Below are 14383 nucleotides of genomic sequence, written 5' to 3'. Positions count from 1 at the left end.
GGGGGTGACAACACTATTACAGACACTCTACTCCGTCTCCACATCATTTTTCTCCTCATACATGTCGACACAAACGTACAGACACACAGCACACACACAGGGAATGCTCTGATAGAGGACAGGACTCACTAGCCCTTTGGGGAGACAGAGGGAGAGTTTGCCAGCACACACCAGAGCGCTATATATATACAGGGATAACCTTATATAAGTGTTTTTCCCTTTATAGCTGCTGTATTGTTTATACTGCGCCTAATTTGTGCCCCCCTCTCTTTTTTAACCCCTTTCTGTAGTGTAGTGACTGCAGGGGAGAGCCAGGGAGCTTCCCTCCAACTGAGCTGTGAGGGAAAATGGCGCCAGTGTGCTGAGGAGATAGGCTCCGCCCCTTTCTCGGCGTCCTTATCATCCGTTTTTTTGTATGTTTTGGCAGGGGTTAAATGCATCCATATAGCCCAGGAGTTATATGTGATGCATTTATTTTAGCCATATAAGGTTTTTATCGATTTATTGTGTCTCAGGGCGCTGCCCCCCCAGCGCCCTGCACCCTCAGTGACCGGAGTGTGAAGTGTGCTGAGAGCAATGGCGCACAGCTGCGGTGCTGTGCGCTACCTTATCTGAAGACAGGATCGTCTTCTGCCGCCGATTTTCCGGACCTCTTCGCTCTTCTGGCTCAGTAAGGGGGCCGGCGGCGCGGCTCCGGGACCCATCCAGGCTGAACCTGTGATCGTCCCTCTGGAGCTAATGTCCAGTAGCCAAGAAGCCCAATCCACTCTGCACGCAGGTGAGTTCGCTTCTTCTCCGCTTAGTCCCACGATGCAGTGAGCCTGTTGCCAGCAGGTCTCACTGAAAATAATAAACCTAAACTAAAACTTTCACAAAGAGCTCAGGAGAGCCCCTAGTGTGCACCCTTCTCGTCGGGCACAGAAATCTAACTGGGGCTTGGAGGAGGGTCATGGGGGGAGGAGCCAGTGCACACCAGGTGATCCTAAAGCTTTCTTTAGATGTGCCCAGACTCCTGCGGAGCCGCTATTCCCCATGGTCCTTACGGAGTTCCCAGCATCCACTAGGACGTCAGAGAAATTACAAATACCATATTAAAAATGTCGGACTAGATGTACTGCAATACAATTCAAATAAAAAATTAAAATAATGTAAAATGTACTAAAAACTGAAGGTAACAGTTCTGTACTAAATAAGTAATTTTTAATGAGGCTAAAAGTTCTTTGAATGCTTAAATGATGAAAAGTTATGTATGGATGTATCAGATATGTACACGAGATTGTCTTCAATTACAGTCTCATGAAACTACTGAACCTACTGTATAGTTTACTAGCTGCAATAAGTAATATTGTGCCAGAACTTGAAACATACGAGAGGCTGTTTCCATAATCTAAACAAAATATCAGGTATTGGTGTCATGCGACAACCCACATTGTGTACATTATCTGATATCAGTGCAAAAAGAAATTGGTAATAAGACAAGCATAATTGACACATCAAGGTAAGCAGCAACTGCATGATCAAATGTAGTATGGTATCACCCCTAGCAATGACATGACTAACACAAGTGGTTTTAGTCATACGTACATAGTGTCATTCTCTCTTACATCACAGATGTTCCACATATGACGGACATGGCTGGCTATGTCTGTACTGCATGATGTACACGGTCGACTGGTGCCACCAATACAACATCACAACTGCTAGTATATGCCACAACTGATGACTGGAACCAAGGTAGTTTAGCTGTCCTGCAAAATCATAAAATATCAAATTTCTGTAATTGGACAGGACAATACAACTATAATATTTGTTATTGCATATTCAAAGTTTAAACATTTAATCCTAATAAAAGGGTTACGGTCGTTAGGTCGACATAAATTAGGTTGACACTCATTAGGTCGACAATGCCATTAGGTCGACATGTACTAGGCAGACATGAGTTTTATAAAAATATATATATAATTTTTGGGGATTTTTTCATACTTAACGATCCACGTGGACTACAATTAGACCGGTAATCTGTGCAGACCGAAGCGAACCACCTTGCCCGAAGCATGGCGAGCGAAGCGAGCCATGCGAGGGGACACGGTGCACTAATTTGGGTTCCCAGTCAGTTTACGGAGAAAACGACACCAAAAACCTCATGTTGACCTTTTAACCTGTCGACCTACATGTCGACCTAATGCCCATGTCGGCCTAACGGCAATGTCGACCTTCAGTGGTTGACCTAATGAGTGTCGACCTAAGTTAGGTGGACCCAATGACTCATACCCTAATAAAAATTTTCAATTTAAATTTACATTTAGATCTTGATGCACTCTACGAGGAGTGTGCAATAAGTTTCTGGATGCACAAAAAGTATTATATTTACAAAGTGAACATTATATTTCTATTTCTAGAGGAGTCTATGCCATGTTGCATGCGCTCAAACCACTCGCTGAAGTAGCTGGACCAGTCCGAAGCAGGTATATCTTCCACATGCAGGAAAAAAGCGTGATTGTAGCATGATTTGTGGGAACACAAAGAAATCGCAGGGGGCCAGGTCTGGACTGTATGGTGGACGACGAAGCTCCTGTACACATTCATGTACCACAAAATCCAATGCTCTCCTGGATTTGTGGGCATGTGCCTTGTTGTGATGGAGAAGGGCAGTACCCAGTGACACTGCTGAAAGAGTGGTATGGTAGCTACATGACCAGTCTTGGCCACAAAAGCAACCAAGCTTGGCCATGCTGCGCTCATGTCAGAACTTCTGTGGTGGTGCACCTCCAACTGGGGTCCACTGGGCTGACTTTTTGATCTCAGGGTCAAAACTGTAGATCCAGGATTCATTGCCACTGATGATCTCCCAGACAAAGCTTGAACAACCACCATCAAACCGCATGTTGCGGCACCAAGTCACTCGAGCCGCATTCCGCTCTCAAGTCAGCTAATGGGGCACCAAGCATGCAGAAACCTTGCGTATTAAGCAAGATGCCTGGCTCCTCCGCTAATTGGGCCACAACCACCCCGGTGTCTACCTTAACTATGGCAAGCACGGCAGCAACTTTGTTCACAGTGACGGCAGACTCAGATTGGCCACAGTGCTCATCTTCCAGGGATCGTCTCCCGCACCTGAAATTCTGCATACCACTCAGTGGTTTGGGACGGTGCTTCCTCCCCAAAAGCAGCTCGCAGTCAGTCAAAACTCTCCTGCTGTTGCCGACCACTCTTGTAGTCATAGAAGAAAATGGCTCTCTAGTGGCATCTGCTGAGCTCCATAGTTTGTGAAGGAAGTGAACATGCTGACTTCTTCGGTGTGCAGTGCTGCTTTTATACGGTTCTGTGCCTTGACATTTCACAAAAACTTTAGTCAGATTACAGTTCACAACCAGTCAGATAGATTGTGTCTACTCAACCTATGCATTGCACATCAGGAAACAATGAACACAACTCATATTTGAAGTTTTAACTTTAACGATATCTAAATCTTCTACATCCGTCACTTGTGCAGTAGCACACCTATATATTACCGTCAATGAGCTGATTGTATTGCCAAATGCTGCTAAATATGCTCTACACATACAATTTTGTTGCCCAATTTGGTTAATAGTATGTGGTGAATTGAACAGCCTAATAATGGGCAGATTCAGTCAGGACCACTTACATTATTGCTTTTAATTAATTATGCAGACTAGAGCATTTGCTATTTAGAGGCAAAAACTTTGCCTCTAAAGTTGTTTATTTACCTGGAAAATACCTTTCTGGAACTTTGGAAATATAAAACAGAAAAGCAGCAGCTGCAATGGTATACATCACAATGACACGGGGAGCAAACTCCTGCAGAAGAGAAATGAACGGTTAATGCGATCTGTTCATAATTCAATAATCAAGAGAAGAACAAGAACACGACCAATGTAGTAAGCAGTATCATTGCTCATACCTGGACAATAGAAGCCCCAATACCTCCATTCAGCCAAATCCAGTGGACGGTGGGAATTATTCCATAGCCAGAGACTGAACAAAATATAACGGAGCGCAGTCTATGCCACTGCTGGGTGAGGTAGCTGGGATGAATTTGTGCAAAGAACACTGCCAAGATCATAGCTAGCACGGTGATTAAATACACCTGACGCCAATACTGGAAGACATTAATGAAATGGTGTTTATATAGCAGAAGCATATTACACAAAGGGAAACAGCAGGGGAAAAAATAATCTTACAACTGAACTGCAGAAAACATTTAATGGCTTTTAAAAGTCAACAGTTACATTTTCTTTCTTTTTTTCATATTATCTAACAACTTAGCCTAATCTTCCTTCACGTGTTTTGTCAAATAATACCCCTTTTCCACTAGCTCAAAAAACACGGGTAAATGCACGGGGGCGCGCATTTACCCGTGTTTTTGGCAAGTGGAAAAGGGTAAACCCGGATCAAGTGACCCGTGAATCCTACCCGGCTATTTACCTGGGTAGGACACGGGAATGATCCGGGTAGGGTGTAGTGTAAACGGGAGCCGTGTCGATGCGACACGGCTCCCGTTTACACTGTATGGATGGGCAGCGCTGGGAGATCATGTGATCTCCCTGCGCCGCCCCTGCCGTGTAGCTAGAAGCGTCACCAACCCGGCATATGCCGGGTTGTGACTGCTAATGGGAAAGGGACCGAGCACGGGTCGCAGCAGGGGGCAGCTCCCGTGTCAGGCTCCCGGCTGCGACCCGTGCTCGTAGGTGTAAAAGGGGTATTAGTAGCCAATTCCGACAGGATTTTGGCCTGTTTTTGACAATGCGGATTCGACGTAAAAAAAAAGTCGGATCAGCATTGTCGAAAACGGGCAAAACCTGTTGGAATTGCCCGATAATTGAATACTGAACTGTCGGATCCTCTTTCGTTGGAGAGGATCTGACAGTCATTGAATAGACCTGTTAAGCTTTGTAATGTAGATAAAAATTGTAGATGGGTTAAAGAGATCTCATCTCCTGCATATGGGATTTGCCACCCAGGCTGCGTCATTCACCTGACTGAAATGTCAGCAGAAATTGCTATTCAGTGGCGGTATGTGATGATGCATGCAGTTTTGTTATAAAGAAGCGTTCATGTTAACACACACAAAAGAAACAAGTCATCTGTATATTTAAAAAGAAAAAAAAATTGTACTACTAATTTTTTTATTTTTTTTTAAAGGCACCATTGCCAAAGCAAACAATGGGAGCTTGAGGGTACAGTCAGATGCCTCTCTGGATAGAGAACAGTCTTGTAGAAAGCCCCCAATATTTGTATCTTAGCTTATAGAACTGACCTTTACAGAGATCCCCACATCACTGAATGTGGAGCTTTTACCGGCAACTAAGGTTTGCATGCATTTGTGTGGGTTTCCACTGGGTGCTCCAGTTTCATCTAATACACCAAAAACATACTGGTAGGTTAATTGGCTGCTGATTAAAGATGGGCCTATGGGTGTTTACAGGGCAGCCAAGAGAGGTCCTGGGCCCCTGTACAACAACTTCCTGGGCCACCCTGCCCCCACTAGAGGGGGTGTGACCACAGCATGCTGCGTGCATGACCACTCCTCTTTGGGGGCATGTCTAGCACATCAGAAGCACCCACTCACAGGAGCATGGCATGCCACCCAGCCAGGGCAGTAGAGAGCATGGCTGGGCCCAGGTATTTTTCAGTGGGCATGGCCTAATCAAAAGAGACATGGACCTGGGCCCCTCTATCAGACCTGGGCCCAGGTAATTTGTACTTTGGGCCCAGGTAATTTGTACTTTGCTTTAAAGACTTTGGACTGTCCATGCTCCTATGGGGAATGGACAGATGTGAAAGTCATATTCTCTCAGTACTGCTACTATATGTTATTAATTATTAAAAGTTCTACAGTTAAACATATAAGTTCTGAATAGTATTACTTGCTTAAGTTTTTGGGGAAAAATGCAATATTTATTTTTAAAATTTAAAGCTATTAGATCCCACGGCATTGCGCAAGACTCTTAATCTGATCACTGTTGGGGTTATAGGTATTGTTGGGGAGGAGCTTTATTAAACCAAGACTAAGTGACACAATGATATGTTATTAGAGATATGCAACAATCATTAATACTACACAAAGTACAAAATGAATAATGGTGGTATAGGAACTATTATCCCTTCCAGGGAACAAAATGCAGTAACATGTACAAGAATGTCAGAAGGGCACACTAAATTAAAGTCAAAATCTAATGTACTTTGGTTGTGCACCCTGGGACAATCATGATAAACTGCTGACATAACACTGAACAGCAGTTGCCAAGGAATAGAAGCCTGGAAACCTTCTGTTGATATTGGCTAGGAAGGTAAGAAGTCATCTCCATCTTGGTACTGCATATTAAGAGTTACTGGTTAAGCAGGTTTACTGCTTAGCACCAAATGTCCCCCTCTTATTTCCATTCCCATAAAATTCATATAATTCAAGGTAATATAGCTATCAGGTTTAGATGACTCCACACAGCTCAGTGCCAAGCACTCTTCTAAAGGAACTTTAAGTCACCCAACTTTGGATACTCTTAGATCCTGTCTAGCACTTTCTTTGCAAACACTTCCTACAGCAAATATTAAAAGCTAAATGTTTTACCTTGTAATGAAAACTGAATTCCTCCTATGATAAGCAGATTTATCAAAGACTAAAAATATAGGCAATTATTAAACTTTAAAACACAATTATTGATTCTGTTCTATTCTTTTTTAAAGAAATTATAGAAATGTACTGTAGCATCTCATACATAATCTGTTCAGAAATCCTGTCACAGACCACTGACCCACTCAATTCCCCAATCAAAGGCTACAGTTAATGAACCCCAAATGGCTCACAGTTGGCATTTCCCTTACTGCCATAAAAGACTCTTTTTGAAGTACTCGCAGTACAGCTGCAGTTGGCAAAGCATGTTCAAATAGAACACACAGAAGGCATGAGTTCAACATGTCCCTTCACTCATTATTTTTAATATGGAAATGCACTCATGAAAATTATGTGGACTTCAGCTCCCAACAGTGCTCATTAGTAAGATAAATAAGACTCAAGTTCTGGAGAATACAATATAAAACCTTGCCTGAGGCACTGGAAACCAATGTGATGGCTTCATTGAATTGAGCCAGGATATGAATGGTTTCTTTTGCTGATCTAGAATGAAAATTAAGAATGAATGATTACCTACATTGTTACAGTAGAACGCATAGAACACCCCAGATACATAGCAACCCAAGATGCCGATTGAAATGCCAGCGTAATCCAATGCCATCCATCGTCGGCTGGTTTTCTCTGATCGATGACAAGAAAAGAGGTGATATCCCACGGAGCACAACATGCAGACCTACAAAATAAAACCCACTCATTTACTTTTGTGAACACTACCACCAACTTACGCAGCAGCCCAAAACATTAACACCACATTAAAAAAAAAACATAGGTACTCCGAAAACCATGCGTCTATCTATATCACTGAAACCTTTTTTTTGTCTACTTTCTAAATCTTATACCTAGTTCCAGAAACCATAAATTTGTTGAAATCACTTCAGAAATAAATAAAAAATACAGATGTCCTCATACACCTGGCGGCGCCAGACACCTGGAGCAAGTGAGCAGTGCTGAGCAGTAAAGCATCTTTTTGTTTGAATTTGCCTCTCAGTCTAAAGTGCGATGCAACACAAGTCACTTCACAAGACTGCACTGATTAATTTGCACTGCACTTGTGTATCTGTGTGCGATGGTGTCTGAATCTGTGTATGAATCACAACGGACCTTGGCGATGCATTGTAGTACTTTATATATAGATTCAGACTCCATCTCACACAGATATACAAGTATCAAATGAATCAGTGCAGTCACATGAAGCAGTTTTGTTGCATCACGTTGCAACAAAGATGCAAATTCAGGTAAAAAAAAAAACACTTGGTGCAAGCAGAGTCACAAAGGATCTGGTGCGCTGAGAAGGGCTGTTTGGCGCGACTACAGCAACACTGTATGAGGTAACAGGAGTATGGAATCTACTGTAAATCTTGTATCAAATTGAAACGTTAGGTGCATGTGAATATTTCATTTGCTTTAAATAAATACTTTGGTGTTAAAAATCACAATTTGGAGCGCCATTTCTAGTGAGAGAGAGGGAGAGAGGGAGAGTGAGTGAGTGAGTGTATATATATATATATATATATATATATATATAAAGAATATATATAAGACCTGTCTCGCGCTGATACTATATGGAGCTGCACCTTAGGGAAAATACCCCCTGTTAGATGGGGTATAATGGTTATGAACAGAAAAAGAGTGTTTCCCCAGGGAGCTAGTGATTTTAATCGGTATGTCAACAAATTAAACACATATAATAAAATAGTCATAAAACATAGACTTATTTATTTTTAAATAAAACACAGTATGATATGAACTGTATCACATTAAATCAAAAAATGACAATACATGTTCCATACATATAATGATGTTGGTAACAATTCAATTCACTCATATGTGAGTATACAATTGATCTTCCTTGAAGAAATGACAAAATCGCTGTCTTAACCCTAATATGTCTTAACCCGAATATTTCATTTGCTTTAAATAAATACTTTGGTGTTAAAAATCACAATTTGGAGCGCCATTTCTAGTGAGAGAGAGGGAGAGAGGGAGAGTGAGTGAGTGAGTGTGTATATATATATATATATATATAAGATATTTACTGTATTTTCAAGTGGACCAGCTTTCTACTAAATCCCAAAAATGCTCCGGTGCCCTCTGGGTTAAAGTACACACAATCCAATTCACAGTTCTGGTATGAATGGTCGACAATGTTAAGGTCGACAGTCATTAGGTTGATCACTATTGGTCGACATGGACAAATGGTCGACACGTGAAAATGGTCAATATGGATTTTTGAACTGTATTTGGTGTAATTTTTTCCGTAACATGACCAGGAACCCCAATTCGTGTACAGCGTCCCCTTGCATGGCAACCTTCGCTCGCCATGCTGCAGGCAAGGTGCATCGATCCGCTGCCACTTCGCTCGGCACAGGTTACTAATCCCAATTGTAGTCCACGTGGATGGTAGTATGAAAAAGTTAAAAATCTTTTTCTTTTTTTTTAAAGCCATGTCGACATTTTCATGTGTCGACCATTTGTCTATGTCGACCATGTCACTGGCGACCAATAGTGGTCGACCTAATGACTGTCAACCTTAACACTGTCGACCATCTGAACGGATACCCCAATTCACACAAGCTCTGGCACTCGGGCCTAATTTAGACCTGATTACTGCATCAAATTTGCTCTCTAATGTGCAATACCATATGCACTGCAGGGGGGGGCAGATATAACATGTGCAAAGTGAGTTAGATTTGGGTGGGGTGTGTTCAAACTGAAATCTAAATTGTAGTGTAAAAATAAAGCAGCCAGTATTTACCCTGCACAGAAACAATGTAACCCACCCAAATCTAACTCTCTCTGCGCGTTATATCTGCCCTCCGCAGGGCACATGGGGAGGTAATGCAGACCTGATCGTAGATGTGCTAAATTTAGCACATCTACGATCAGTTCCAAAGACATGCGGGGGGACGCAGAGCACAGGGCTAGTCCGCCCCGCATGTCTGGCTGTGTGTGTGTCCCCGCATGGTGGCAATGCTTTTGTACCTGACGAGTAGCTCCCTGCCAGACCGCTACTTGCCGCGTCCCAGGTTGCAGACGCCGCGGCCTGCCCCCACCCCAACGATCCAGACACGCCTCCGTTGTCCGGACCGCGCACCACCAATAGCATTCTAACACTGTTGCCACACCACCTCCTGTTCCGCTCATAGTATGTCACTGGGCTCCCGGGGTGCACACTCTACAAAGTAATTCAGACTGCAATCTCTGCCGCTGCAGCGATCCAGTCTGAATTACCTCGATGGTTTTGACCACTAGAGAACAAATTTGCTGCTACGATCATGTCTGAGTTAGGCCCTTAGTAAGCAATAAATGTATTCAAAAAGGTCTTACTAATACCCCTTTCACTCAGCCAATGCCGGATCCCACCTGGGAATTGGAAACGGGTCCTTCCCGGGTGGGATCCGGCATTGGCAGCTGCTGCAGGTTGCCATAGCAGCGGGGGGGTGGAGCGGTGGCGGAGGTGGGGCCGGGAGATGAGCTCATCTACGCGCCACCTCTACCTATTTAGTAGACGGGTCGCATCGACCCGGGAGCCCGTCTACGCAGCCACTGCTTTATACCATTGTTGAATTGCCGGGTCAGGCGACCCGGGATTTCGGCTATGCCCCTTTCACGCCGCCCCGGCAATATGCCGGGTCGATACCGGGTTATTTGTGCGGTGTGAAATGGGTATAAGTCTCTGAGTGCCGCTGCTTGTGTGACTGAGAGTATCAATATATGTATATATTATATATATATATATATATATATATATATATATAGTAAGCTCTCACAAGTGGAGCCCTCTTCCCTCGTGTGCTTATTTTCTTATTTAAACCATCTTCGACAACACCAAATCCTGCGGTTTTCTGCCACCTTGATGCTTAGGTCAGTGTATGTTTATTTACCCTGTACTTGTCCTATATTGTCTTCAACTGTACAGGGCCCCATACACTACAACGATATGACCTGAGGCTGAAGTCGGAGGCGATTTCCCTTGAACTCTCCCGGGAGCTTCCCGGGAGTGGTTCCATACGATTTGGTACATTTTGCATGCGATATATCATATGCGAGCCCAGCCATGTCTGCGGGAACCGACATACGAGTGCAGCACTAACGATCTTGGGGAGCCGATCAGACCCTCACGGGTACGCGCACTCCCTCCGGTATGGAAACAGTGTTAACACTCCTGGAAACGGATTGTTGACGCCCCCCACCTCTGCCTGATTGACAGGTAGAGGCGATTGCTTTTTCTGCACCCCCCCTCGCGCAGAAAGTGCGGGCGCATGCACAGGACAATTAAGCGTGAGCTTTGCGATGTGCTATTCATGCTGCAGGTTGCTTTTAAGGAAAAATGAGCAAGGTTTCCTTCCCTGAGAACAAGTGACAGGAATTTACGGATAATTCGGTCTTTAACTGGGAGACTCTCAAATGTCTTTTCTGCATCTGTTGGCAAAACTACCACAAGGCCCACTTCTAGGTATGTGATGGTTTCAGGTCAATAATCCAGATGGTCCTGGTGAACTGTATCTTTCAAAAACTTCTTCATGTTGTCAATAAGTAATTCTGAGAATAATTTAATATCTGTATTTAACAGGGAGATTGTATTTGTATGTACCAAGAACAATGCTCAGAACAATATATTCAGCAATTTTAAATCCCAGTTTGGTCTTCAAAGCAAGATCTAGAAGAAGTAGCTCTAACATGAAGCCTTCTATCCAAAAAACTTAATCTGTGGTCTCCAGACAAGACATTCTGGCTAGGCCAGCTGGTGGTCACATCATCCGTGGTCTCGAGACAAGACATTCTGGCTAGGTCAGCTGGTAGACACATCATTTATGGTCTCCAGACAAGACATTCTAGGCCAGCTGTTGGACACAAGAGGAATTAAGTTTTTTTGCTGATCTCAAAAATGACCTTAGTCTCTCAGATCACCATTCTGGGTGTATCTTCAACTTTGGCATTTTATTGATTATATCTGTATTGGTCAGACAATTCAAAGAATCCTCTGCATTATGGGGGACATGTCTCAAGCCTTCTAAAGAGAAGCCCATAGCAACTAATCAGCTTATACCTATAAGTTTAAAGAATGTGCTTGATAAATTATAAAAAGAAGCTGACTTGTTGCCATGGGTAAATTCTCCACTTGTTCTTTCTATACTCTTTAGAAGACTTGCTACATCTCCCTCTATCCCTCGATAGCACTCCACCTACACACAAGTGTTCATGGTTAGGCTACTTTCTCATTTGTCTAATACGGAGATGCGCCTGCCCCTTCTTTGACTGCTGAATTACACCCTGTAATATTTCAGAGCCTGTCCCTATGGCCTTACAGACACCAGTAACAGCCTGGGAGCCACAAAGGACGGTACGAGCCTGGCCATAACACAGCCTCCAGGAGGCGCTTTCCAGTCACACAACAGCAGTGAGCTCCCACCCAATGCTAATTGCTGTCCGCCACCTCAGAGCCATACAAGCCAGGATCAAGGACAACATGTCCCTCTGCCACCCATGAGGTATGCTGCTATGAAGGAAAGGCGAGCCACCCAGAGACTGCCAAGAGGATTATTATTATTATTATTACAATTAGACATCTTTGAGGTGGTCAGCACTTTAAAGGACTGGTTCCCAAAAGTACCTTAAGACTGCCTTAACATTGCAGGTATTCTAGTTTACATGTAAAAGAACCAGTTATATTAAAACATGTACAGTACCCAAATAAGATCAATGATCCACAAAAGGAGTTAGAAAAAAGGCACTGTAATGTCCTAATGTACGACTCTCAAAACATGCTTGTCTGTATGGTAATGCAGACCACAGCAAGTTGAGGCATCACCTGTTTGAGTCATGCCATGATATGCTGCATGATGCAACATAGAACATGCATTTGCCCTCATCTTTATAAGATGGCGTGAATGAGCTGGAATGAGTGAGCTATGCTGATAGGTGTTGCTTCTTTGTTTTTTTCACCCAAATTTGTATCTTAACCACAATGTGATGCAACAAAACTCCTTCACAAGGCTACATGTGTGTGATTGAGACTTGCATCCTATGACTTCCGGGACTACTTCCTTACTGGCGTTTTAGGTGTTATACCACAATCCTTCAGCCTCAGTCCAGGTGAACTGAACCAAACAGGGCAGCCCCCTCTAATATTTGTCATCACATTAAAACCCTTGCTTCTAGAATTGGGTCTCACATTGGCATTTCAGGTACTGTATCCAGCTGTACTCATCTAATCATGAAAGTGCCCTATAAACCTATGACATCCTTTTGAACATTGTTCAGGAACAGATGGAGGAACATGACAAAGAGTCCAAGGTGTCGACTCAACCTTCAAATTCTCCAGATCTTAATACGATTGAGCATCTGGAAATGTGCTGGAAAAACAAGTCCGAGCCATGGAGGACCCACCTCAGCAACTTATCCTTTAAGTCCTGTAAGTTGTATCAACTTGGTGCCATATGCCACAGGACACCTTCAGAGGTCTCTTGGAATCCATGCCCTGACAAGACAGAGCCAAAGGCGGACATACATAATATCAGGCAGGTGGTTTTAATGTTATGGCTGAGGGATAGAATTATCAGCATTCTCCATAATGATACAAAGGGAGTACATACGTTTTACCAGCAGACGGGATGCCGGCTGTCAATAACCCAACAGCGGCATCCCGGCCGCCAGAATGCTGGCAGCGGGGCAAGCACTAAGAATCCCCTTGCGGGCTTGGTGGCTCGCCACAGGATCTGTACCCACTCTATGGGTGTTGTGGACATAGCCCTGGTGGACCGGGATTCTGGATGTCGGCAGTTGGGATTTTGGTGTCTATATCCTGAATGCCGGGATCCCGACCGCCGGCAAATTGACTGCATCCCATACAAAGCATTGGTTTCATAATGCATTTAACAATGACATGTATTGAAAGCATATACAAAATGCAAATAATCATATCAAGCATATTAATTAGTATTAGAATGTAAGCTCTCACGAGTAGGGCCCTCTTCCCTCATGTGCTTATACTTTTCTTACTTTAATAATCCTCAACTGCCCAGATCCCAGTTTTTTGACCACCTGGAACTTATCTCTATGTTTACTGGTGTAGTTATGCTTAGTTGCCCTGTACTTGTCCTATATTGTATTCAACTGTAAGTCACTGTTTTCCTATTTTTATGTGCATTTGTACTCTGTAATTGGGCGCTGCGGAACCCTTGTGGCGCCATATAAATAAATAATAATAATAATAATAATAATAATAATAATAATAATAATTATCCTTTGCAACACAAAATACAATCTTATAATTATATGGTTGTAAAAAACAGCAGAAAAATTAATAGTTCCAGGCTGTTAGTTACCTTACCACAAAAGGTCCACAGGTATTCATAAATAAGAAAGTTCAAAGTACGTTCAGTGGTGATTGAGGATGTAATTCCACTCAGAGTCAATGCAGCAGATCTCAAAATAAAATTAGAGTACTCGCCAGTGCCAACAGTTCTTGTCATCTGTATGTCCAATTGCACAGAGAGAAGTTGGATGTACACTGACATTCACTACGCATATGTCAATGCATCTCTTAAACAGACACTGGGAAACAAAGGAACATGTGCTGTCAACATACTCCTCTTTAAACAACTGCATGGAAGAGTCTGAATGGATCTTAATGATGCTTCTGTAAGAATTGGTGTCCTCTGACCAACCTGGATTCCTGCACATAGGTGAGCAACTTTAACTCGACAGAGCAAGACCCTAAAACTTTAA

At 43.1% G+C, this 14383-nt stretch overlaps 1 protein-coding gene across 1 annotated transcript in view; it reads right to left on the bottom strand.

The window, feature by feature from the left end:
- PAQR3 (progestin and adipoQ receptor family member 3) overlaps positions 1 to 14383 on the bottom strand; it is a 127683-nt gene that overhangs the window by 31233 nt on the left and 82067 nt on the right. The window contains exons 4-7 of the mRNA XM_063919963.1: positions 7170 to 7325; positions 3923 to 4120; positions 3729 to 3819; positions 1585 to 1748 (exon numbers count right to left, since the gene is read on the bottom strand). Coding sequence (XP_063776033.1) covers positions 1606 to 1748; positions 3729 to 3819; positions 3923 to 4120; positions 7170 to 7325 — 588 coding nt within the window. The 3' untranslated portion in view covers positions 1585 to 1605. The remainder of the gene's footprint in view (positions 1 to 1584; positions 1749 to 3728; positions 3820 to 3922; positions 4121 to 7169; positions 7326 to 14383) is intronic.

The sequence above is a fragment of the Pseudophryne corroboree genome, chromosome 1, assembly GCF_028390025.1.
Source record: "Pseudophryne corroboree isolate aPseCor3 chromosome 1, aPseCor3.hap2, whole genome shotgun sequence".
NCBI lineage: Eukaryota > Metazoa > Chordata > Amphibia > Anura > Myobatrachidae > Pseudophryne > Pseudophryne corroboree.
The sequence above is the reverse complement of the archived record's forward strand: the minus strand, read 5'-3'. Positions and strand labels throughout refer to the sequence as shown.